General features: G+C 41.4%; 1 protein-coding gene across 1 annotated transcript in view; it reads right to left on the reverse strand.

The window, feature by feature from the left end:
- pcdh15b (protocadherin-related 15b) overlaps positions 1 to 27,905 on the reverse strand; it is a gene marked incomplete at both ends in the record, with an annotated part of 695,468 nt that overhangs the window by 494,253 nt on the left and 173,310 nt on the right. Inside the window, 1 exon segment of the mRNA XM_084323056.1 lies at positions 19,119 to 19,231. Within this exon segment, the coding sequence (XP_084179182.1) occupies positions 19,119 to 19,231 (113 nt within the window).

The raw sequence follows: 27,905 nt of genomic DNA on the forward strand, positions 1-27,905 counted from the left end.
ACACACACACACACACACACACACACACACACACACACACACACACACACACACACACACACACACACACACACACACACACACACACACACACACACACACACACACACAAATGAGGGGCAGGGGTATATGGCACAGGAGAGGGGGGGGGCGGCCTCCAGCATGTTAGCACCTCTGTGCACGTCACTGTATTCTCCTCTCTGTGGCCTGCTCCTGATTGGGATTCCATGAAGGATTTTGTTGTTCTCGGAGGCCCATAAGGCTTTGCATACCTCTACGAAACTGGAGAGGGAGTCCATATAGTTGACAGGGGGCAGGCATGTTAATTTAATTTAATTGTATTTGTTTCACAAAATATAGGGTGTGGCAGAGAGACATGTGAAGGTTTATATACTGTATAAGCCACACCCAAAAGTTAAACATATAAAATATGAAATACAAACATACATAATCCTCAATACATTTTAAGTATATATATAATATGCTTACCAACTGTTCGCGTTGTTTTTACTGCAACACTACTATCACCGACATCTAAGATGGGAGATCCCCCCTTGAATGGCCCTTCTAAGGTTTCTCTCCTCCTCATTGCCTGTGGTGCATTTTTTTCCTATTGCTAGGTTTTAGTGAGTTTTTCCTTACATTCGCGTGGGGTATGTCTGGGAGTGTTGCATTTATTTATTTTGCACTTATTTGACATTTTTGGACCTTATGGTGTCCTTGTTTTGTTCTTGAATTATTGTGATGTTTCTTCTTGACTTGTTTAAAGAAGACGTGTACGGCCCATGGGGACATTAACGTGTGTTGTCGGGCCTTACAAATAAATTTGATTTGATTTGATATTAGTGTTACCATGTTTACTCTATGAACAACAGTGATCGACAAATGTTTCGCATGACCTACACACACACACACATGTACACATACACGCACATGCACAGTTTGCGATTAATACTATATTATGATTATGTAAATTCTCTCTACGTGGACCCATTAGTGATTATATGCGACACACAGAGAAGCTAAATATAACCAGAGAATAACATGGCATTACTGAGACTAACCGGTTTAAGGGTTAACGGGTTAACTAAGGCTAATGGGTTTACTGACTCTACAGGGGAGGCAGTAACCAGTGCATCGGGGGGAGAAAAAACCATGCACATGGAACCACAGTGCCGGGTGCACAGACAACACCTAGGTTCTGCTGTGCTGAAACAAGAATGACCTAATAGCAGCGCACCGATATACAATATTGATGCATCTTCTGACATGACAATGGAGCCTATAAACTACACATGCACTATATGGTAGTGTTGTCAAAAATATCGAAAAATCGATACATATCGATTCTGAATATTTAAAACGGTTTCAATACTCATTTCCCAAAATATCGATATTTAATTATTCATAAAAAAAAAAAAAAAAAAAATATATATATATATATATATATATATATATATATATATATATATATATATATATATATATATATATATATATATAAGGAAGTTGCATTAGGGGATGTTTTTAACAAACATGGTTTTTGTAGTTATGGAGAAATATGCAAAAAATTTAATCTCACCAAGTCCACATGGCTTTTTTACATACAGTTACGGCTATGTTTGAAGTCTCACGGTGTTCCATTAGACATACCAATTGAACACCACAGATACCACAAATTCTTCTATGAAAGAGAGACATCGAGAGGTTTTGTTTCAGATTTGTATCATCAATTACTAACGTCCTCGTATGAAACCCTCCAACTAGACTCTGTCTGGAGGAGGGATATACCAGACCTGGAAAGTGACTTTGATTGGCAAGGAGCCTGGGCAAATGTCCGACTTACATCAAGGAACCCGGACCATCAACAAATCAATCTTAACTATATTCACAGGACATACTTGACTCCTATAAGACTGAACAGAATGGGTCTTAAACAAGACTCCAAATGCTCCCAATGTACAAATGGGGACGAAGGGACATTTATGCACATGTATTGGGACTGCCCACCAGTTAAGATATTCTGGAAAGATGTGACCCAACAATTATCAAAACTCGTATCTTGGAATATACCTGTACACCCCTCTGTATTACTATTGAATGATGTTTTTGAGTTTGCAGTACATCCACAGCTAAAGAGATTGGTTTTATACGGGTATCACAGTGGCTAAAAAGGTGATAGCATCACGCTGGTTTCAACCGGAAAAAATGTGCCGGAAGGTTTGGTTTCTTACATATCTTGATGTGATTTATCAAGAAATATCTACAGCAAGAATTCTGGGTCTCAATGAATCCAAAATGACAATGTGGTTAGAAGTGGTGGAGAGAATAAAAGCTAGCTTATAATGGTAGTGTCTGGTTAGGAGCGAGGGATAATGGAGGTACTATCCAAAGAGGGGTCCGGGAGGGGGGGGGTTCGAGCTGGAGCATATGTGTGTAGGTTTTTAGATAACAGGTATTAAGGGTATATCCTGTATAAGACATATGGTATAAATGGTAATTTCGTTGGATATACACTGTGTATTAATGCTTGTGTATCTTATCGTGTGTTGTCATGTTTGTTTATATGTGTGTTTAAAAAAAATTATAAAAAAAAATAAATAAAAAAAGAAGTTGTATTGTTCATTTCAATACCTGTACACAGTAGTCCACACACACACACACGTGTGTATTCAGTTAAGTCGGAATATGACTGTAATACAAACAGTTCAGCTTGTCAGGTACATGCAACACAGATTAGTGTTGACATCTGTCTGCTTGAGAAAATACCATGTTCTGCGATAAGAATTATTGAAGTGAGATGAACAGTTATTTTTAAATGTGTGATCTAAAGATAAACAAAGGGTTTTAAAAAGTGTTATATTTATCTTCTCTTATAGTACCAGAGAGAAGCTGAGGAGAATCAACCAGCAACAAAAGCAAAATGTATTTAAAAAAAAAATAAAAATAAAAAAGATTTACATTTTAAGATAGAACCTTTTCCCCCGTGGTATCGAAAATGGTATCGAATATCGATACTTTTCAAGGTATCGTATCAAAGTTTGAAATTCCAGTATCGTGACAACACTACTATATGCCCACAACGATGGGACTTATACAATGGCATGCAAATATCTAGATTCTGATTGGCTGAAACAGTGAAGTTGCCGGTTGTTATTTAGTATAACACACTCCACGTGACCCCAGATCCCTCCCACAACTGAATTACTTATTTGTTTCGGTCTGAATCAATCCGCCATAGATACAGTGGCGGCCGGCCAATAGGGGGCGCTGGGGCGCCGCCCCCGCCCTGGTGAATAGAGCAGGAAGAAGAAAATGTTTTATTTTTATTTTAGACCCCTAAAAATAAACTAAACATGTTTAAAATGAATAATATTCATTTCATTTCAATATTTCATTTCGCCTATCAGTGTGTTCAAATATGATGTAATCGGGGCGCGTTTTTCTAGCGCTCGAAGCAAGCTCTGTGCCACTGTACTCCCCACGTCATCAGACAGAAAAGAATGCGAGGAGGAGCCAGTCAGTCCTATTTTATTTATTCAGTTTCGATTCAGTGTGTTAGCTTAGCTAGGCTCATGGTTCGGTAATAAGATATAAGAAGTGTATTCTCAGGAGTTGGAGAGATCAGCACAAGATACTGTACATTACTGACAGTGTTGGATTTGGATTTATATGGAGTCTGGACAGTGGACATACACTTTATCAAGCCCTTGGACCACAAAGCTTCTCGAAGGGTTAACGCGATGGCTCAAGGCTCGTTCCAACCTGATGCAGCAAAACAACAAGTGAGTCTAACCATATGTACTGTTCTGTAGTTACTGAAACTGATTGAATATGGCAAGTCAAGATTCAAGAGGTTTATTTCACATTATACATGATACACATAAGTGCAATGAGGTCTGATATGAGTGAGTGACGCGATATATATCTCTATCTCTTTATTTCTCTCTCTCTCTTTCTCTCTCTCCCTGTCTCTCATGCTCCCTCTCTCTCTCTCTCTCTCTCTCTCGCTCGCTATCTCTCTATCTCTCTCTCTCTCTCTCTATCTCTCTCTCTCTCTATATCTATATCTCTCTCTCTTTCTCTCTATCTCTCTCTCTCTCTCTCTCTCTCTTCTCTCTCTCTCTCTCTCTCTCTCTCTCTCTCTCTATTTCTCTCTATTTCTCTATATATCTCTCTCTATCTCTCTCTCTACCTCTCTATATCTCTCTCTCTATCTCTCTCTCTCTCTCTCTCTCTCTCTCTCTCTCTCTCTCTCTCTCTCTCTCTCACTGCATCTATCTCCCTCTCTATCTCTCTCTCACTGCCTCTCTCTCTCTCTCTATCTCTCTATATCTCTCTATCTTTCTCTCTCTCTCTCTCTCTCTCTCTCTCTTCTCTCTCTCTCTCTCTCTCTCACTGCCTCTCTCTCCCTCTCTCTCTCTCGTGTTGACAAAAGAAAAAGAAAAAGCTTTACAATTTACATACTGTAGCTGTCCCTTTGTTCATTAATGTTTAACCTAAATGTAGAACAACTCGCCAAAAGTGACCATTGAAAAAAGCAGGAAGGGGATCGGACCGGCCGCCACTGCATAGATAGAAAAATGGAAGTATGAATAGCTTTTGAACGAATCCTCCAAAAAAGATAGAGTCAACTGGAATATGTTAGTTTGTTACATACACATGGATTATTTAATTAATTTGTCATGACTCATTGTGAAACAAAAGAAAAATCACAACAACAAAAAAAATTACTGACGTAAAAAAAGAATTGTCAGATGTTATTGATTGATTGATTGAAAATGTTATTACCAAATTGCAGAATGGGTACAATACAGTATGGCTCAATACACACAATTGTTATGGGGATGCAGACCAGAGAAATATGTTCATCTAGTTTACATCAGGGTCCCCCATTTTCAATGCATCATAACATATATGACATACATGACATACATATAGACAGTACTGCTACATCTTGTTTAAGAAGCACAGTGAAGTTACCGGTTGTTATTTGATTGATTGATTGATTGAAAATGTTATTAACATATTGCAGATTGGGTTCAATACAGTACAGCTCAATACACACAATTGTTAAGGGGATGCAGACCAGAGAAAGACTTTCATCTTGTTTACATCAGGGTCCCCCATTTTCAATGCATCATAACATAATGACATACATGATGACATACAGATAGACAGTACTGCTACATCTTGTTTAATTAAGAAGCACAGTGAAGTTACCGGTTGTTATTTGATTGATTGATTGATTGATTGAAAATTGTATTAACACTTTAACTGCCGGAAGACGTGTTTAGGCGTCCTTCCCCGCCATGCTCAAGTTGCCGAAGACGCTGTAACTCGTCTTTGATATCAATATTTCAAAAATTTGTGATCGGATTCATATTTCCCATCCGCTGGCCTGAGACCCACCAAAAAGCATCACTGAACCCTCTAGCGGTTCAAGAGTGCCATCTGGTGGCCGATCGGCGCAATCGCCAAACAGGAAGTTACTTGGACGATGTGCTGTTCACCAGTGTTCGGCAAGTTACTTTAAAAAAGTAACTAGTTACAGTTACTTCTTCCAAAAGTAACTAAATTACTTACTCAGTTACAAATTATAAAAGTAACTAGTTACTTCAGAAAGTAACTATTGCGTTACTTTCAAGATTTTTTTTACATAAACAACATACACAAATCTAAACTATTTTAATGTTGCTGTGGGACAAAGTGAGACTAGCCTCCAATCAAATGCCATGTATGTAGATATTATAATTACTATGTTTATATAGTGGATCATACTAATACAAACAGAATAGATGTTTTGGAACTTTTGATATGTATTGCCCCTCAACAGGCCACAACTGGGCAACATTAAATTATGCTTGTTAAGCACTATACCAAAAATAAATAACAAATATATACTGATTGATTGAACATTTTAATTAACAGATTGCAGAATGGGTACAATACAGTACGGCTCAATACACACAATTGTTAAGGGGATGCAGACCAGAGAAAGAGTTTTGTCTTGTTTACATCAGGGTCCCCCATTTTCAATTCATGACATTTATGACGAAAGTCTTTCTCTGGTCTGCATCCCCTTAACAATTGTATGTATTGAGCTGTACTGTACTGTACCAATTCTGCAATCTGTTTAATAAACTTTTCAATAAATCAATCAATGACATACACAACATACAGATATAAGAATCTAGTCGAATCATCTAAACTAATCTAATCATGACATTTAAGACATGCATGACATACAGAGATATATATATAGATCTCTGAGCACCTGAAGCCTGTGCTATTAAACCAGGAAGTGCAGCACTGTTGATAAGGCTGTCAGCACTGCAGTAGAGCCACTCAGTGCCCTGCGCTGCAAAGAGTGAACACTAAACGCTCATGGACCCGCGGTCTCATGTTGACTGAGTCGCTTGTGTTGTTCGTTGGATTCGTTTTTGGGCTCAAAACGTACACTACACGGACCGCAGTCTCATGCTGACTGATCAGTGATCGCTTGTCTTGTCGCGCTGTGTGTCAGACTCACGCTGACTGATCGCTTGTCTTGTCGCGCTATGTGTCAGACTCTGGATGCTTTAGACACCCGCCCACCTCCACCTCTGATTGGCTTACCATGACATTGTATTCAACCTCAGCCAATTGTCAGCATGTATGCTTGGCTCGCGCACTGTCCACTAAACAAGGAAGAACATATTATTGCCTCTCGGCGCAGAGATCTGTCTGATGAAAGAAACAAGTTAATTCATAGTAACGCGCCGCATTTTTTTGCAGTAACGGTAATGGCGTTATTAAGATTGGAAGAGTAATCCGTTAGATTACTCGTTACTGAAAAAACGAACGCCGTTAGTAACGAAGTTACTTATAGCGCCGTTATTCCCATCACTGCTGTTCACCCATATTACTTCCGGGCACTCGGTATAGGTTCCGGCACTCTAGCTCGTCACAATACATAGCGATCCGTTGCCAATAACTCGATAAACAACATGATTTGGACGTATATACTATTATACAAGCTGGAAATGGACCGGATATTTCTACATCCCATAATGGAAAACTGTCTACCCCACGCTGATCGCCCAACGGCCCGCGGAGACTGGGGTGAGTTTTAGCGTGTCATATTTCCGTGTTCGACACTAACTGCTATGATGAACATTTGACCCACATTAGATGAATGGTATAACGCTGCCCACGGAATTATAAACGCCCCCTCGCCCATCCGGTCAACATCAGATGACGTGTAGTAACTTCCAGAAGTCCGTCCAGTTGGATTTTTTTATATCGCGCCGATTGCTATCAAACTGTATTTGATCATCAATATAATGCATTTGGGGCTATAAATCATGTTCTGGAGAAAGCTGCAGAAAGAGATGAAAACATACTTATACTTTAGATCATATTTTAGTATGAATATGTGAATGAAAAAGTTGAACGTTCATACACCCTGAACAATACATATAGGACATTGAATGGGCCCTAATAATGGCAATTTAGCAATAGAATTTAAAAAGTTATAGCCCTGCAAAGAAGGGGAACTTCTCCATAGACAAATAGAGCTGGCAACCTATGGTATATCATGAATTTAGCCTTAGGCAATCAAAGTGTTAACATATTGCAGAATGGGTATAATACAGTACAGCTCAATACACACAATTGTTAACCTATTCCACCCGATGAGACCGGTACCGGTCCCGAAATGACATCTGGTCATAAATCAATATTTTTCAGTGTTGCAAGTAAAAGTTGCAATTTTAATTTCAAACGTATTCAAGTATTAAAGGGGAACTATTTTACTATTTATTTCACTATTTGGGCACTTTTACACAATTCCTGTGAGTCTATGGAACACCTCTGTAATATATATATTTTTTTTATTCATTGTTTTGTATTTCTAATCAAGTCCTCAAAAACAGCATTTTTCTACCTCAAGATCTCGAGCCGTTTTGAGCCTGGGCTCCTAAACCACTGCGCAGCGGCGGCGTCGCCTGAACATTATCATGCAGCGGTGTCTCTCTGACATCACATATCGCACACATTTTCAAATGACTCAGTTCAGTGAGGGTGAATATTGTGAGAGGAGAATTGGAAGAATGCGCCAATATGAGAATTTTGAGACATAGATCATATTAATATAAGTTCACATAGCTAGGAAACAATGCTAAACACTCAAAAAGGCCATTTATAAGATAGTTCCCCTTTAACATCACTAACATGTCACAGCAGCATGTAGAATGTATATGATCATCAATACGTTAGTTTAGCAATAGGTTAAAAGTGTCATTAGATAGATTAAACTTTTCGATTTGGTGAAGTCTATTCCGAGAGGGCGACCATTTTGAAAAATTTTAACCATGAGAATTGTAGTCTTTTTGCTGCCATTTTGTAGCAGAGTTCCACAGATATCGTTCTGCGTTGAACGTTTTTAAAACTACACTTCCTGGAAGATTTTATGGGGTTCAAGGTTCAGAGTTCTGTATGAATTATTTCAATAACTGTTAATATTCTGGATAATAAGCCACAAAAGGTAACATTTTGGTGAATATTGAAAGGCTTTCAAGTTTATCTTCCCTATTGTTAACATGTAGGAACAATTAGATCTGAAATTAGTTTCAAAACGGTTGCACTGTGGGGGTAATTAAAAAGTACAGTAGATTACAGTAGATTTCATGATCTGTTCTTATGCACACCTGGTGATACTAAATCCAAATTGAACTCGGGCATTTGAAAGATAATATATATTAGGGCTGACCCCTATTAGTCGAATAATCCGTAGTCGACTGCCAACCTCTTAGTAAAAAAAAAAAAAATAAAAAAAAAAAAAAAAAAAAAAAAAATATATATATATATATATATATATATATATATATATATATATATATATATATATATATATATATATATATATATATATATATATATATTTATCATTCTTTCCAAAAGAAAAGAGGCATAGAAGCATGGCTAACGCTAATGGCATGCATACCAGAGGCTAACTGCCTAATAAAACAGGCACAGAGGCACTGAAAGAGGATTTCACCCATCTAATGAACACACTAGACTAGACAAATATCAAGATGTATCCATCAGTGGACCAGTTGCATGCTTTTGCAGAGGACAAGAAGCCTTCCGTTGAGTCCTTCAGACATTAAGCACCCCCCAGAGCCCAAATGGAATGATAAAAAAAAGAAAATGTATACTTTTCCCCCCCAATTTTATTAAATTTTTTCATAGTCGACTAATTAGACTATCTGCAAATTTCGGCCAATCATAGTCGACTATCCAAATCCTTAGTCGGGGACACCCCTAATATATATATATATAAATGTGCGAATTGGCTATAATAAGGTAATTTATAAGCCTCCTATTCTATATTCTATAATAATATTTCAAATTGCATTGGTCCGGATGGGAGAATTTAGTACTGTATCTACAGAACCTTCTGTTTAATCATCTTCCCATTATTAATTTCCTTAGATTTCTTGTACACATGATCTCAATAAGGTACTGAATGAGATCAGTGGCAGTTTTTAATGTTTGGTCATTATTAGCATGGTGTTATTCACTGTCAAAGATGCAAAGAAAAATCATAATTCATATTCTCCTTTGTTTCATCACAATTTAAGCAAGCCTAGTAATATACCCAATATTTCTGACACTGTGAATACATTCCCTGAGGTCCATTATAGATGTCCCTAGATACCAATAATATGCAAATAGCCTTGTAGAAGTGGAGAAATATTCCATTTACCTAGGTATATATTTTAGGCGGATTTTCAGAAAATATTCCACGGGTGGAACAGGTTAAGGGGATGCAGACCAGAGAAAGACTTTTGTCTTGTTTACATCAGGGTCCCCCATTTTCAATGCATCATAACATATCGCTGCTGGCTGAACAAAACCTCGTAACTCCATTTATTCTTTTTATTTTTATTTTTATCAACTCAGTAGATCATCCTCCATGTGTGTGTGGTTTTACAAAGTATTCACAATGGGAATGCATTAAACCAATCATCTGTCTAAACCTCGTAACTCTATTCACCCTCAAATCTGTGTTCGTTTTTTTCATCTGCTGAAAAGTTGGGTTTTTGGAGTTACAAGGTTTTGTTCTGCCAGCAGCGATATATGACATACATGACATACAGATATACAGTACTGCTACATCTATACATTTATGACATACCAGATTTACAAATACAGTACTGTTTGTGATACAAGAAGAGTCTAAAAAAGCGAGTATATACATTTGACAAATAAACTGTACATTGGAGGAGGTTGGTAGGTAGGAGATTGGTAGGTGGGTGGAGGGGGTATTTCGTATAACACACTCCACGTGACCCCAGAACCTCAATGTAAATAAACTATAATCACCCTACAAAAACAGTACTGTATTTGTAAATCTGGTATGTCATAAATGTATAGATGTAGCAGTACTGTCTATCTGGGTTTAACATGGTTTGTGGAGCTCCCTCTGGTGTCTACTAGTGGATCTACTATTGGATCTACTTTCTCTGTGGATGGTTTTGTGAATAAATATCCATTATGCTTCAATTACTGTGTGTTTATTCTATAGCAATAAGGTTGGGTGAATTCGGCCATTGTATAAAAGACATTACACCACTTGTAGTCGTGTGTTATATGAATTAGATCATGCCTAGGGGGGTATAACGACTCTCCGCTGCGTGTCGGGCCTAACAACCACCCCTAGGCATGATCTAATTCATATAACTAATCTAACTAATCTAATTCCAAAGACAGGTCCTGAGAGCAGCTGAAAGGAAGTATAGAAAGTCACGCCTCACTGCTGACATCGACACATATCACAACCTCTTGTTAACATTCTCCAAAACCATCACTAATGCCAAAGCTTCTTTCTTCCACCATAGGATCGAGGCCTCTGCCAAGAATCTTCGCAAACTGCATGCTACCATGTCCTCCCTCCTCACTCCCCCCCCTCCCTCATCTTTCTCTGCCGAAGACTTTGCGATCTTCTTTGAGGAAAAAGTGGAGAACATCCGCAGCTCCTTCTCCCAACCCCCACCCATTCCAAATGCTGAATCGAGAACCTCATCCTTCACTCTGTCATCTTTCTCTCCCCTCCCCCCCCCCCCCCCCCCCCCCCCTCTTCTGCCCCCAAGTGACACTGGCACAATGACACTGACTGCACTGCACTAGTCCGTACTGGATCTCTGCACTCTTCACTTTATATATATATATGTACTTTATTGATTAATCCCCCACTGCACTGTTTCGTTTCTTGTCTGTGTTGGTGGTGTTTACTGTGAAAAAAGATAGAAAATGCATACACTGTATTGCTGCAAAAATTACCAATGTGTTTTACACAAATGGCTCAATAAAGGAATCTGAATCTGAATCTGCAACGCACTGCTCGCTGGCCTCCCGGCCACTGCCACTAAGCCTCTTCAACTCATTCAGAACGCAGCGGCCCGCCTGATCTCAAAACTACCGAAGTCGGCCCATGTCACCCCACTTCTTAGGGACCTGCACTGGCTCCCCATTGCTGCACAAATCCGCTTCAAGGCCCTCAACCTAGCATACCGTGCGGCAAAGGGAACCGCTCCCGCCTACCTCCGGTCAATGGTCTCTAACTACACACCCTCAAGACCCCTACGCTCTGCATCTTCTGGCCGCCTCAGACCTACTCATATCCAAGCTCCGGGAGGGTCATCAAAGAGAAGTCGCCTATTCTCAGTCCTTGCCCCACAATGGTGGAATGAACTACCCACCCCAGTTAGGACAGCCGAATCACGTCCAATCTTTCACCGTCGACTAAAGACGCACTTCTTCAACCATTATCTGAATTAAAAAAAATAATTAAAAAAAAATCTAACCCTAACTAACCGTACTGTCATGCACTTGTCCTAATAAACTAACCTACACTGTAGCACTCAACACTTTGATGAACATTGTTGCTCAGCTAATAGAGTTGTGCCCTTCCTGATGGCTTGTCGTACAGAACTTGTAAGTCGCTTTGGATAAAAGTGTCAGCTAAATGACTAAATGTAAATGCATAACACACTCCTGCGCGTGATGTAGGGCTGTACCGAATGTAATTTTTTAACATTCAAAGCTTCGATTGAAGTATTCGAACGAAGCTTCGAATGTCTATAACATTTTTTTAATAAAGTGATTAATCTGATTAAATGAGTATTTTTCTTTTATTAAATCAACTTTCTTTAATGAATATAACATAAATAATCCAATAAGGGCACGGTTGGTATGAAAGTGATGGTGACGTCTTATAGTATAATATTATAATATTAGTGTAGCCTAATCTTTTTTTTTTTAAACTTTGACCAGTCAGCTGGTTCTTTTCGCGTTTATCGCTTTTTCTGGTCAAGTATGACCGACAGAAACAGGTTGAATGGGGGTATAGATGGGGGGAAAGACACTCTGAGAAAATACGGCTAGTCCGGGAGTCGAACTCGCTACCCCAGATCCGTGACGCGCACGGTTGTCCCCGACGCCGAAATAGCGTTCGAGGTACGCGGTGAGCTACTGGAGCTCCCGTGTAGCCTAATCTTTAACTGCAACTGTGAAGAAAACCCCCAGAAAAAAAAATATTAAAACGTTTTTTAATTCGAATGTTGATTTAGAATTTGAATGTCAACATTATGATCGAAGCTTCGAAGCATTCGGTACAGCTCTAGCGTGATGTAATGCTTAATTATATATCTGACCAGCTAACACACATCACAAACACCCTCTAGCTGTGGGGCTTACGGCCCTAGCACACTGCACACCAATGAACACGGACGGACAGACGGGCGGCTGCCTCTTCACGTCCGCTCCCATGTTAACGGACGCTACTGTGCACACTGGCCGCAAGCGGCCTCCCGCGCCGCCTCGAATCCGATTGAAGCGGAAAATATAGTTTGCCGCCCGGGAGCCACCCGCGAGGCGCGCGCCACGCGCATTGTCACAGAAATACAATTGAATATCTGCATTATTACCACAGATATAGATGTTGTTCAACCAGCTGTGTCTGTATCTTTCCAAAATGCAAATAAATGCCCAACCCCCCCCTGTCTGTATGTTTGTTTATACCTATAATTATAACCTACAATGTTGCATAATAATAATAATAATAATAATAATAATAATAATAATAATAATAATAATAATAATAATAATAATAATAATAATAATAATAATAATAATAATAGCAGGATATAGCAGTCATTAACACTTTGAGTGCCACTCACGGCTTTTCTCGGGTTTACGCCCCGACCGCTGAATGCCACGGTCACGAGTATTCTGTTATTTTTTTTTATTTTTTTATTAGCGATCTGAAATCATATTGCATCACACAAGCCTACCGTTGGAGATCCAGGGACCGCCGGCGCTCAGATGTGAAAAAAGCGCCCCCTATCATCTCCCAGATGGTAAATCACCCTTTTGGAATGGACTCAATGAAAGTGAATGGGAGAACGGATTTCTGACTCCACATTTTACTTCTCACTGATGCAGCCGGGGTCTACCAGAGTTCATTCTGGAGCCTCTGAGCCACGGCGAATATGGGTTATACTGTACACACGATGGATCAATACATTTATCGATTTTTTCGAATGGCGATCGGAAATTGGAATAAACCATTTGGATACCATCTGACCTCAGGTAAGGAATCTATGTTATCAGTGTTAGGATAATCAGACTCGTTTTCACGGATATATAAGCGTTTATGTGATATGTGATATGGCTGTTTTGACTGTAAAAGCCATGAGGAAATAAGAGCAGCGATTATCAGCGCACGGCACGAGCGTGCGTGCGCACACATATACTATCGATCATCTAGCGTTTATTTGAAAACGATTCATAAATAGGCCGACAAATGACAACGTTCTGGAATATTCCAGTAAAAGCCGATTATCATAGGCATGGGTTGTTTTTCCCCGGAAAACGGGTGATTTTCAAAATTCTATCAAACGGAAATTAAGCGATAAAAATACAATCTGCCTTGCCAATGTTGACTGGAAAATGAGTCTTTGATAAGCGATGGGCAGATTACATTTACATTTAGATTAGACACATAGCCATAATTTAAAACATAGATTAGGCGATATTAACGTTAACATTGGCCGTGGATGGTGGCATTCAACGGGGTAAAAAGGAAAACACGGCCGGCACTGAAAGTGTTAAGTCAATCCACCTTGTCACCTATAATGACAAACGTTTTATTTGTTTCCTGACAGCTAATTATGGTAATTATGATTATGATTATTATTATTATTATTATGATTGAACAGCAACCATAGGCTTGATATCAGTGTATATTTTATTAACAGATTGCAGAATGGGTATACAATACAGTACAGCTCTCTCTTTTTCTCTCTCTCTCTTTATTCTCCCTGCCTTTCTTTCTTTCTTTCTCTCTTTCTCTCTCGTTTTCTCTCTATCTTTCAATAGATGTTGTTCAACCAGCTAATGTGTCTGTATCTTTCCCAATGCAAATAAACCATATTACTATAGTTAGTACCCTGCCCTGTCTGTCTGTCTGTTTGTTTGTCTATCTGTCATATCTGGTTGTCTGTCTGTCTGTCTGTCTGTCTGTCTGTCTGTCTGTCTGTCTGTCTGTCTGTCTGTCTGTCTGTATGTCTGTCTGTCTGTCTGTATGTCTGTATGTATGTCTGTCTGTCTGTCTGTCTGTCTGTCTGTCTGTCTGTCTGTCTGTCTGTATGTATGTCTGTCTGTCTGTCTGTCTGTATGTCTGTCTGTCTGTCTGCCTGCCTGCATGTCTGTCTGTCTGTCTGCCTGTCTGTCTGTCTGTCTGTTTGTTTGTTTGTTTGTTTGTCTATCTGTCTATATATATGGTTGCATGTCTGTCCCGACAGAGACAGGCATAGATAGAGAGAGAAAGATAGAGAGAGAGATAGAGAGAGAGAGATAGAGAGAGAGAGAGAGAGAGAGAGAGAGATAGAGAGAGATAGAGAGAGAGAGAGAGAGAGAGAGAGAGAGAGAGAGAGAGGGCCAGATATATATAATACAAGTAAAAAAGAGAGGATACAGATAGAGACTGGGAGAGAGGTGGAGATAGACAAAAAGAAAGAGAGAAACAGGATGACAAGGAATGCTTGTTACTAGTTTGGACAGTGTGAGGTATGTTGAAGAACGCGTGTTCAGTATTTATTTATGCTGCTAAACGAGCTCTTATTAAACAGGGTGACTGGACATGCTTTGATCTCTTTTTTTTCAGAATGTGGCTGGAGGACACGTTAGGTACAGTATATACAAATATTTAGAATAGTTGTGAATTTTGAGTGCTGAATAAAAATGTTTTATGTTGAATTGAAATGTATGTACTGTAATTTAGAAATAATTGTATGAAGCATTATAAAAATGAATTGGTCCATCCTACAATACACTTGATCTTGCTTCACGGCACACTGGCCTAGCCCAGCATGATCGTAGGCCTCATCATCAACCATCAACATACTCAGAGAATGGCAATAAAAGCATGTGCATACCTTTCTGTTCAGTTGTCAGACACAGCCCACAAATCATGGAGCCAATGGCCTCTTTCTCCCTCTTGGACAGACCTACTGCGTGTCATAATCCATTTGATAATTGATAATCCATGACCTGTCGCCGGCCTGACAAAGACCTGACGACTTATTTGGTCTGCAAGGGTCCGACTTGTTTTGAAAAAGCTCAACAAATACGACTTGTTTACATTTTACCAGTTTTCCACTATGTTGGTGAGAGTTACCTACATCATGCAATCAGCTGTAGGCTAGTTCATGCTCGCAAAACTCAAACACTGCGCTTAGGGCATGGGTGACTGGGTGACCTGATTTACATTTCTCAAGAACGTTTTATTTTCTTTCTTCTTCTTATGAAGAAAGCTAACCTATGGTTAGAGAACTGACTTCAAAACGATGGGTGGGCACCTGCTTGTGGTCCCCAGCAGGGGGCCAGGTGGTTCTTAAAGCTAAAGGTTCTCAGAGGCAGAGAACAGATGGCTTGGCAATAGTGTTCATTAAAATAGGTCCTGTTATTTAAACACTCTTCTCCTCACTAATCTGCCATATTCTCTGCTCCTAACCGCTCTACTCCTCTAAATGCAGCGTGTGAACTATATGTGTCTGTGTGCCTGTGAGAGTGTGTGTGTGTGTGTGTGTGTGTGTGTGTGTGTGTGTGTGTGTGTGTGTGTGTGTGTGTGTGTGTGTGTGTGTGTGTGTGTGTGTGTGTGTGTGTGTGTGTGTGTGTGTGTGTGTGTGTGTGTGTGTGTGTGTGTGTGTGTGTGTGTGTGTGTGTGTGTGTGTGCGCGCGTGCGTGCGTGTGTGTGTGTGTGTGTGTGTTTGGCAGGTCCTGCCATGGATATGTTTGTTAATTCGGTTAGAGAAGTGAGTTTGCAAATAATTGGTCACCACTTTGAATAGAGCCCCTGCCCAGAATGTTTGTGTAGTTCTATATGTTCCAACATGGCTGCCTGTAACAATTGGTAGCTACTTTTGAAATAAAATGCCAAATTTCAGTGCAGTGGTAGAGCAGGTAAAACATTGTAAACACATGATAATACTGTTCCAGTGAGACTTGTTTTCTAATTATGATATTTCTCATATATCAACACATCCAACCATTGTCTCTTCCAACATGGATGGAAAATAGTCATTCTAAACTTTCATTGAAAGGCCTTTATACATCAGACATCCACATTTAAATTTGATTGCCAGACCTGTTTTTTGGGAGGGAAAGTGCATGACCCAGACAACTTATAGCAAGATGCCCTTTGACAAGGAATTTAACACTAGAATGACCTTAATTCCATAACTACTCATTCTGACTGCTAATAATATTACTGGAATATAATTCCCATAAAATAAAATAAATTTGATTTGTTATGTTATGACAGGTAATAATAAATACCAGGACAACTGTACAATTCTAATGAATTGTATCGTTAATTAATGCATTTAGAATAACACAACCTGCTTACAGTAAAATGAGAAGATTAACATTGGCTACCAAGTGTAAAAAAATTACTGATTTGTAAAACAATTGTTAAGATATTTTATTATAGGCTACTATAGTAACAGTTAAATATTATAGTATATAATATCTATTATTTATAGTACCAACAGCAACTAAAAAACATGATGGCACATCACACAGCCTGCAGAACAGTTTTGACAGTGAAACGTCATTCAACTCTCTGCATAGGAGTGTGGGGTGACAGTTTATCTTCTGTCCAATCAAAGGTATTAGATATAGGCTATACAATAGTACCAACAATATAGTTGGTAATATCAATATCAGGAGATACACTTTTTCTCAGTTTCCCAACTTGTGCAGTTACCAGTAGGCCTACTGCTGTCTATATAGAGCACTGCAAACTGCATATTAAGATGGTCTAGTTAGCTAGTATGTAGCTATTTGATGATTTAGGCTAGAATGATTCCTTTCTCCCATGGTTTGAGCAAGGTTGGGTTTGAGCTTTTCTTTATGTTAGTCTATAAAAACAATAACCATAATGATTGTTAGTCAATGAACAAACCAGGTAAAACGAGCAGACACTGGGATGACACACCATCTAAAACCTATGCAGTCAAAATCACCTCTATGGTCTTTCTAGGTACAATACCTTGTTTTGTAAATTCAATCTAGAATAGTTTTGTAATTTTCATCTAAAAAGATGTTTAAAATATAGACATTATGTAGGAAAAGTCAAGGACCTGTGTACGCACTATGCACATATGGCTTTTATTTCAACAAGGCAGTTACGTTTCTAAATTCAAAAACAGTTAAAACGACTGCCTTGACCTTTTCTAGTGTTAACCCTGAACTGCTCCAGTGAAGCAACTGTGCCGGCGCTTTAACTTCACAACAATAATAAATCTTGCTGTCAGATCAAGTATTGCTTTTACGGTACATGATCCAAAAATGTGACCCATCAGGCTTTGTATCTATAGACCTTTTCACAAGAATTCCATTGCTAGGTAAACAGCTTGGGCCACAGTGTGTTTCCAGGCATCTATTGTATTAGCAAACACTGCAACAGGAAATACTGTAAACCTTTAGAATGTTATGTTGTCATGTTTGAAAATATCTGGCTGGCTCACGTGTCGGCTCTATATGGGACCCAGAGTCTGGAGTCTTTGATCTGTGTCGGTAAATCCACAATAACGAGGTGACTATTCTATGATGATTGGATATCCATGTTTTCAATTTAACAGATCATAGCCTTATGTTACTGAAGCTCTGCGCTAACACATATAATTATGTTTTGCATACATGCATACATAATTACATATATCATTAAACATAGCAGCTACTGTATGTGGTGAATATTCCATGTCTGTATAGCCCAGAGTAGCAACTATGTGGTGAATATTCAGTCTCTGAATAGCCTTAACAGAGTAGCAGCTATGTTGTAAATATTCAATCTCTATTAGCCTAAACAAGACAACAAGAGGTGGACATTTTTTTTGTCAACATACTCGCTCAAGCCAGGGAACCGTATCTATAGCATGACAGGCTAAATATAAACAATGACTTCCGTGAGTCTACAAGGGGTTTAATACACTGGCATATGGAGCATAACGTTGGTGTACCCTGGCTTCACCCTGCTGTTTAAGTCAGGGAGGTTATCTGTACTCAATACAAGCAAACAAAAAAGTATGTCTGCTTTACCGGTATGTCTGTCTGCCTGCATGTCTCACTGCCTGCATGTCAATCTACACGGATGCACGTGCACGCACGCACGCACACACACACACACACACACACACACACACACACACACACACACACACACACACACACACACACACACACACACACACACACACACACACACACACACACACACACACACACACACACACACACACACACACACACACACACACACACACACACACACACACACACACACACACACACACACACACACACACACACACACACACACACACACACACACACACACACACACACACACACACACACACACACACACACACACACACACACACACACACACACACACACACACACACACACACACACACACACACACACACACACACACACACACACACACACACACACACACACACACACACACACACACACACACACACACACACACGCCTTACCTTAATGACCAGGTCAAACTTATGGTAGAGTTCTCTGTCGATGGGTTTGAGCAGCAGGAGATCGGCTGTTGTTCTGTTGAGACTGAAATACTCCACATACACCTCTGGTTTACCTAAACAGGCAGGACATAACAGTCAGTAAGCACAGAGCAAAGACACTGAAACACTAAAACAGTCAATAAACATGACAAGTAAGGAAGGAACGGTCATTCCAAATACGTGGACAAACAACACAAAGACAGAAAGGGATAAACACTTAGTAAACATCAAATACACAGTTGACTATAGTCATATGATCTTGCCATGAAATAGTCAGTTCAATTCTAATAACCTTCATTGGCATAAATGGAAGAATCCTGGCACATATTGCAAAAACATTTAAATAATTCACATATAAATAAGAGAGATGGAGAAAGAGAGAGACAACACGAGAGAGAGAGAGAGAGAGAGAGAGAGAGATATAGAGAGAGAGATAGAGATATATATATATATATATATATATATAGAGAGAGAGAGAGAGAGAGAGAGAGAGAGAGAGAGAGAGATATATATAGAGAGAGAGAGAGAGAGAGAGAGAGAGAGAGAGAGAGAGAGAGAGAGAGAGAGAGAGAGAGAGAGAGAGAGAGAGAGAGAGACAGAGAGGGGGGGGGGGGCTAGACAGATATAACGAGAGACCCAGAGACACACTAGAAGCAGAGAGAGCGATGGATACAGAGAGATAGAGAATGAGAGACACCCTGAGACACACTGTGTTAACATAATTCGGCTATAGGGCGACAATAATGTGGTCAAGAGGCATGGTTTCTATCTTGAGCCTTTAATCGGCGTGGTTTATTATTCACATGGCAGAGCAGTTACTATACAGGTCTTCTCTCACTGAGAGACTAGGGGGAAGATAAAGAAGTGGGAGGAGACATAGCTACTTATACTCGCCACCTGGTAGTACTCCTGAGTGTCTCCGCCTAGGGAGCCCTCTAGTGGAAACAGTTATATATGCAGGTATACAGTTACTAGTGTAAACAGTTATATATGCAGTTAGACAGTTACTAACAATCCTACACAGAACCTCTGCCTTCAACACTCCCACTTAGGGTTTAGCATACTGGCTGACTTCTTAGAAAAACATTTTTACAAAGGAAATAATATAATCCCAAAAACATCAACAGGGTATGACAGTCAATATCTTCACATTAAACATAATTCTTGCAAATCCCTTCAATTTTAATTTGAAACAGGTTTCCTCATAGTGTCTGCTACTCTGTTGTCCATTGGGCAGTAAACCGGTGTCATTCTTTCTTCTCTGATGACATACCTGATGAGATGATATTTTCTATAATGGCATGTTTACATCTATGTTGACACATTGGGTTCCTAGCAATCACAATGGTCCCCTGGTTGCCCTCATAAACAACAGTCTCCATATATACACAATGTCCATCATTTTAAACGGTTTTGACAGAACGCCCATTCTTCAAAAACACCATATTCGGTATAGAGGATACATTTCAATTACCTACTGCATTTTGAGCAATATATTCATAACCTTATCTCCATCACTTCGAGCAGTTGCTCTAGATAAACACCTGTTGCATTGTCATAGCTAGAAACATATACTCAGCTTCACAGGCTGATAGTATCACTGTAGGCTTTAAGCCTTAAACCTTTGTTGTCTTTTCTGAAACACCGTTGTCCGTCTGCAGCACCTCTGGGATAAGGAAAAAAATATTTTTGACGTAGTTCAATGCTTCTCTGTGGGGTCAGCAAAAATACTATGACACTCTTACTCAATACAAAACATAGGTTGGGACAAAACATAGGTTGGGCGAGTACAGGTTGTCTAACAAAATGAACCTACCCACAGTTTTTCTATACATCTCTTACTTCAGTCAAAACATCTCAGGATCTTTTCCACATATCTCTTCTGGGATATTTTTACACAATTGGCAGACTGTTCGAAGTCCATATCTATAAAATGGTTTAACCTGCCTAGGTCTTTCTATTGTTGTCTGGTGCGGTGATCAAATCCTCCACTTCTGTATTTAAACATAGATCCTCTTTTGTATTTAAACATTGAATCACTTCTGTTTAAACATTGTAAATCACCCACCTCTGTACTTAAACATGGGACCCATTTCTGTATTTAAACGTGAAATTAAACATAGGATTCATTTCAGTATTCAAACATGGTCTCTAGTCAGACATTCAAACCCGGATTCTACTCCTCCTTCAGCATTTAAGCAATTAGTCACCCTTCTTCATTATTTAAACATGGGGTACCCTCCTTCAGCATTTAAGCAATTTTCTACGAACCATACTTTGTATTTGCCGTGGTCTTCAATACCCTCCTGGATTAAATACACCCATTTCCCTCCCACTGTCTGTCTGCCCTCTGGTAACTTGGTTGAATACACCCATTTCCCTCCCACTGCATGTCTGCCCTCTTCGGGGGACAATGTGGCCTCTTTAAAGGTCAGGTTTACCCCACTGACTACCCTGTAGTAGAACTCAACTGTAGTACTCAACTGTAGTACTGTCCTCCTCGTCACTCCCTTTCCTGGCATAGTCTGTCAGATATTTTGGGGGTTTGTGTTCCCTTGAGGGATACCTCCCACTACTTGGGGCACTTGACGTCACCCTCGGGTGCTCCTCGTCATCGCCCTCTGGGGGTTGCTGACTGTCTGTCTGCACGACTGTACTAAGTACACTGGGTTGATGTGTCCCTGTTTCTACACACCTTACTCTGGAGTCCAGCTCTGGCTCCTCTGTCTGTGTCTCGCTCTCACATGTTGCCTTCGTGACAAACTTGACTAGCATGTATTTCTGCACTCTCCCGTTACCGGGATGATAAACTAGGAAAGCAGGGCTTCCGTTGTCGTGTCCTACGGAAAATCCTTTTACACCCTTGGACTTGGGCTTTCCCCTGTCCTGCAGGTACGCATAACACACTGATCCAAATCGGTGCAGATTACACTTATTTCCTGTCAGCGCTGTATACGGGGGGTGGTGCCCGAGTGCTTATTAAAACACCTGTTTCTGATGTAAGCGGCTTCTTGTACAGCATAATGCCATAGGCTCTTAGGTAAGTTACTATCTGCTAGCTTACACCTAGCCATTTCGAAAAGGGTGTGCCATTCACTCTCTGCCACCCCATTCTGGTGTGGGGGATATGGACGTGACGTCTTGTGTCCTATCCTATACCTTCTCAACAGTGATTGGAACTCTCTGTTTGTGAACTCGGTTTTGTGGTCGGATCTCAGACATATTACTGTACCATAAGGGGCTACGTCTGCCAGGAATTTCTCTGTGGCCTGGAGTGTGTCACTCTTTGCTTTGAGAAAGTAAACAAACACTGCCCCTGTACACACGTCTGTAAAATACTGTACATATCTAAAACATCCTATGGACTCGTTGCTTACTGGGCCTGCTAGGTCCATGTCAACTAGTGCAAGTGGTACCCTTACTCTGTCTGTGGGATTTCTGTATCTCGGTTGAGTAAACGTCCCCGTTTTGCACATTGCATAATTTTTGTCAGGTCTACGCTTTTCCCCTTCAATGTGCATGCCCTCTGACACTACTTGCAGTTTCAGTAAATCCTCGTAATTACAATGACCCATAATCTCGTGCCATGTCTGAATATCGTCCAGCTACACACATCATTATTATCATTACACTGGTCGTTGCCATTACACTCCATTTTCAGATCATATATTCTCTGATACATCTTTATGTCAAACCGGGTACCGTCAGGTTCTACAAGAACATGTTTACCTTTATCGAAGAATACCTTGACACCGCTTGCAGTAGCAGCTATTACAGAGAATAGTCCGTGTGGGAACGATGGTACGTAGAGCGCGTTCTTTAACGCCACCGTACGCCGGCGCCAATCCGTAGGTGCGTCTCCCGTCCGCCAGCTCCATGCTGTGCCTCGCCGGTGGAAAGTGTCGTCAAAGTTCTTGAACCGACTCCTGTCGTTGATGATATGGGACGACGCACCTGTGTCCACGATCAGTCCCCTTCTCTGGGCCCGCTGCAGCTGGGCCGGTCCGGCGGCGCCCGCCGTCCGCGCCCCGAAAACGCAGTCTTCTTGTCCCGTTATTCTCCGGGCGTCGTTTCGATCCGTCTCACGTCGACCGTCACCGCCATCGTGTCCACTGTCGTCATCCTGTCCACAGCCGTCTTCTTGTCCGTAGCCGCCATTTTGTCAGTGGCCTCCGTCTCGTTCATGGCCGCCGTCTCGTCCGTAGCCGCCATTTTGTCCGTGGCCTCCGTCTCGTCCATGGCGTGTCTATACTTTCCGTAGACGCTCTCTGATTGGCCGACGTCAGTTTCTACACTGGTTAGGCTTAGGCACTCTTTCGAAGTAGGTTAAGGTTAGAGTTTGTCTTAGAGCGTGACGGCAAGTTCTTTCGACGGTTAAGCTTAGGCACTCTTTCGAAGTTGGTTAAGGTTAGAGTTTGTCTTAGAGCATGGCGATAGAACACCAGGTAGTTTGCAGGCTGTTCGACGCGGAAATGGGCAAAGACACAGCTCGTCACGCGATTGGGCAAACATGTCAGTGGCCAATCAGAGAGCGTCAGTCAGTGGCCAATCAGAGAGCGTCCTGCAGAAATGCGGCTACGGAAAGTATAGATGGCCATGGCCGCTGTCTCGTCTGTAGCCGCCATTTTGTCTGTAGCCGCCATTTTGTCCGTGGCCTCCGTCTCGTCCATGGCCGTCGTCTCGTCCATGGCCGCCATCTTGCCCATGCGCGTATCGCGCGCTCTGGCCGTGTTTCTTCATGCACGCTCTGTCTGTGTGCCCCGTGGATCTGCAGAAGCTACACCCAGACAGTCTTTGTGCAGTCGCTTCTCCGATGGCCTTTCTCTCCGCATCGCCAACACGCCAGTTCAGTCGTGGTCCTGATTCTCTCCCTTTAGCACCCTCTCTCCCGCCTCCGCGGCGGCTGGGTGGGCATCTTCTGAGGCCTCGAAGTTCGTTGAGCCGTGTGTTACCAAGAGTGTGAATGGTTTGTACAGCTCCGGTAGTCCTCTCATCATCATCGCCATCATTAGCCCATCGCTTGGTGCCTCTCCGGCACTCCTCAATGGCGTCGTGATCTGCTCCGCTCTGTTGACGTATTCGGTCACAGTCTCGGTGGGCCCCTTCCTCAGGCCCGTTAGTGCTATGTAGAGAGCCACGACTCTGGGTCTTCCTCGCCCTATGTAATGATCTCTCAATACCTCCAGGCTTTCTCTGCCTCGGTCTTTAGTGTCGCGGAATATCAGCCCCAAGCTGGTGTCGTCGAGCAGCGGCGCTAACTCACAGTACGCGTTTGCGTTACGCTGGTCGTCCAGGGCTTGCTCTTCCTCCGTCAGTTCTCCCATGGGGGCTGCCAGGATCGTCTCCTTCAGTCCCGCTCCGTGCATGCAGCTTTCTCACTTTATATGTATATGTTGTGTCTGTCCACTATGTTTGTTAATTTGTCATCCCCCCCCCCCTATGTAAAGCGACCTTGGGTCCTCTGGAACGCGCTATATAAAACAAAGTTATTATTATTATTATTATTATTATAGCATGCGCTCTTCCCAGAGCTCATAGTCAAGTCAAGTCAAGTCAAGTCAGTTTTATTTGTATAGCACATTTCCAGGCAGCGGTAGCTGACACCAAAGTGCTTCACAAGCAGGTTGATAAAAACAAATTAGTGTGAGGCAAGGTATAAGATTAAAAGAAAGAAATAAAAAAAAAACACATGGCAAAGCAATGAAAGCAACAAAACAAACAATATGGTGCAAGATATAAGATTAAAAACATAATAAAGCAATGAAAGTAATAAAAACTGGTAGGACACAGTAAGACAAAGAGGATAGAAGGGTCAGGGGTCTAGTGGTAGTTAAGTAGGGGGGAAGGCCAAGGAGAACAGGTAGGTTTTCAAGAGTGATTTAAAAGCATGTACGGTCTGGGCAGTCCGTACGCTGAGGGGGAGGCTGTTCCACAGTCTAGGCGCTGCGGTGGAGAAAGCTCTGTCTCCCCTAGTTTTGAGCCTGGTTCTGGGTACCACCAATAGCATCTGGTCAGCTGATCTGAGGGATCGGTGGGGGGTGTGGCGGTGCAGGAGCTCGGACAGATAGGAGGGAGCCGTGCCATTTAATGATTTAAAAACATTTAGTGCTAATTTAAAATCGATCCTGAAGCTAATAGGCAGCCAGTGGAGCGAGGCCAAAACTGGGCTGATGTGTTCGTATTTTCTTGTTTTGGTGAGGAGGCGCGCGGCTGCGTTCTGCACCAGTTGTAGGCGACGGAGGAGGGACTTGTCAATGCCAGTGTACAGAGCATTGCAGTAGTCGAGGCGGGTGGTGACAAAGGCATGTATCACCGTCTCTAGGTTACTTTGGGAGAGGTATGCCTTTGTCTTCGCCAGGAGTCTAAGGTGATAAAAGCTATTTTTCACTACGGCGCTGACCTGTCTATCGAATTTAAAATTACTGTCGAAGATGACCCCGAGGTTCCTGACAGAGGTGGAGAGGTTTGGGCCCAGGGGACCAAGTGCGTCAATGAGGGGGGGCGGGGGGGCACTATTAAAAACAATGACCTCGGTTTTCCCTTCATTCAATGTCAGGGAGTTTTCGGACATCCAGCACTTGATTTCTGCCAGGCAGTCAAGCAGTGGTTCTATTGATGTCTTCCCTTGGGTGGGCTTTAAGGGGAGGTAAACCTGCACGTCATCGGCGAAGCAGTGGAATGAGATCTTGTGTTTTGCCAAGATCTGGCCTAGGGGGAGTATGTATAGGAGGAAGAGAGTGTCCTCTGCTTTTCCATTGAATGTCGGCCATTTGCCCCTTCTCTTGTTTTCCATCCTCTTCGTTAGTGGTATGCTTAGCTTTTGCTCTTGTTGGCCTAGCGTCTAGCCACGCGGTGCTCCCGGTGCTAACCTAGCCTATACTTTAGCTAAGCTTGCTACAGTACCCTTATTATTTCGCCCCGGCGTTATCTGGGCCCATAACCTGTTAACAGAATTCGGCTATAGGGCGACAATAATGTGGTCAAGAGGCATGGTTTCTATCTTGAGCCTTTAATCTGCATGGTTTATTATTCACATCGCAGAGCAGTTACTATACAGGTATTCTCTCACTGAGAGACTAGGGGGAAGATAAAGAAGTGGGAGGAGACATAGCTACTTATACTCGCCACCTGGTAGTACTCCTGAGTGTCTCCGCCTAGGGCGCCCTCTAGTGGAAACAGTTATATATACAGGTAGACAGTTACTAGTGTAAACAGTTATATATGCAGTTAGACAGCTACTAACAATCCTACACAGAACTTCTGCCTTCAACCTCTGCCTTCATCTTGAGAGAGATGGAGAAAGAGATAGAGAGAGAGAGAGAGAGAGAGAGATAGATAGAGATATAGAGAGAGAGAGAGAGAGAGAGAGAGAGAGAGAGAGAGAGAGAGAGAGAGAGAGAGAGAGAGAGAGAGAGAGAGAGAGAGAGAGAGAGAGAGAGCGAGAGAGAGAGGTTCGAACGTTTGGTGAAAAAAAAATAAAGGAGGCGCACGGGGTTGAAGCGATGTGAAGAGGTGGCGCTCGGCTCAACCAGTATGGTCTGCCGGGCTGTAGCTGGATACTATTGTATCAACCAGAGCTCTTAACCAATGCAATAGAACAATTTTGATTGACAGGCGATTCTGCCAATTACGTCACACCGCTTGCACCCGCCTCTGCTGTACCATCAATCGGCAAGCGTTTATTCGTTTTTTACTTCCGGCAATGGCGCCATTGATCTGCTTGCGAGAAGCACAACAGACTTACCGTAGCTAATACGTTAGCTCCCCGCCGAGAACGTAGATGAGGATGACCAAACGAGTCATAATTATTTTACTGCAACGAATGTTATAATAAAACAAAGCCTTTCTTTTTTAAAACTTTATTTTTTAGCGTCTATCGCTTTTCTGGTCAAGCATGACCGACAGAAACAGGTTGAAATGGGATGTAGAGCAGGGGAAGACATTCTGAGAAATGACGGCGGGTCCGGGAATCGAACTCGTGTCCCCCAGAACTGTGACGAGCACGGTTTTCCCCGACGCAGAAATAGCGCAGATATATGCGGTGAGCTACGGGAGCTCCCCCAAAACAAAGCCTTTCTATACATGTGTCTGATTGAAAACTTTATTAACAGACTGCAGAATGGGTACAACTCAGGGCTCTTATGAGCAACGGAAGCCCAAGGGGACGGTTGGGGCGCATGGTGCTCCCGGGACATGATGTGAATAGCCAGACTCTGAGGACGAGTGCTTGCTACTTGCTATGTTTGGGTAAATAATATGGTGATGTTATTGAACGTGTAACACTAACTATATAACGTTAATGCCACAAAACGAATGCCTTTGTTTATCTAGCCCCTTACGTGACTGCGGTGTGCAAGGGCTATTGTTTATCATAAGTAGTAACTTTGATGCAGTAGCTTGTTTATTTTCTTCTGAGTGCTTTGTTTAATTACATGTTTACATGAACAGCCACCACTGTAAACAACATGTTTTTCACCAATAGACTATGCAATGCCGCCCTCCGTAGGATCTATAATAATACAATAATAAAAAAAAATAAGAAATTTAAAATAAAAAAAAAAATGTATTGGTCCTTCCGGTTTGACAGCAATATGTAGCAGACGCGTTTGGTCACAGCTCCGCTCCCGTCAACGTTAATTTAGTTTTAAAACCTTATTTGAACAACACTAATGATCTTAAACCACATCGTATATATTAAATAAGACCTTCTACTAACTATATCAAAAGAAATAAAGATTCAACATGGGA

The sequence above is a fragment of the Notolepis coatsorum genome (genome assembly GCF_963971535.1).
Source record: "Notolepis coatsorum genome assembly, chromosome: 10".
Classification (NCBI taxonomy): domain Eukaryota; kingdom Metazoa; phylum Chordata; class Actinopteri; order Aulopiformes; family Paralepididae; genus Notolepis; species Notolepis coatsorum.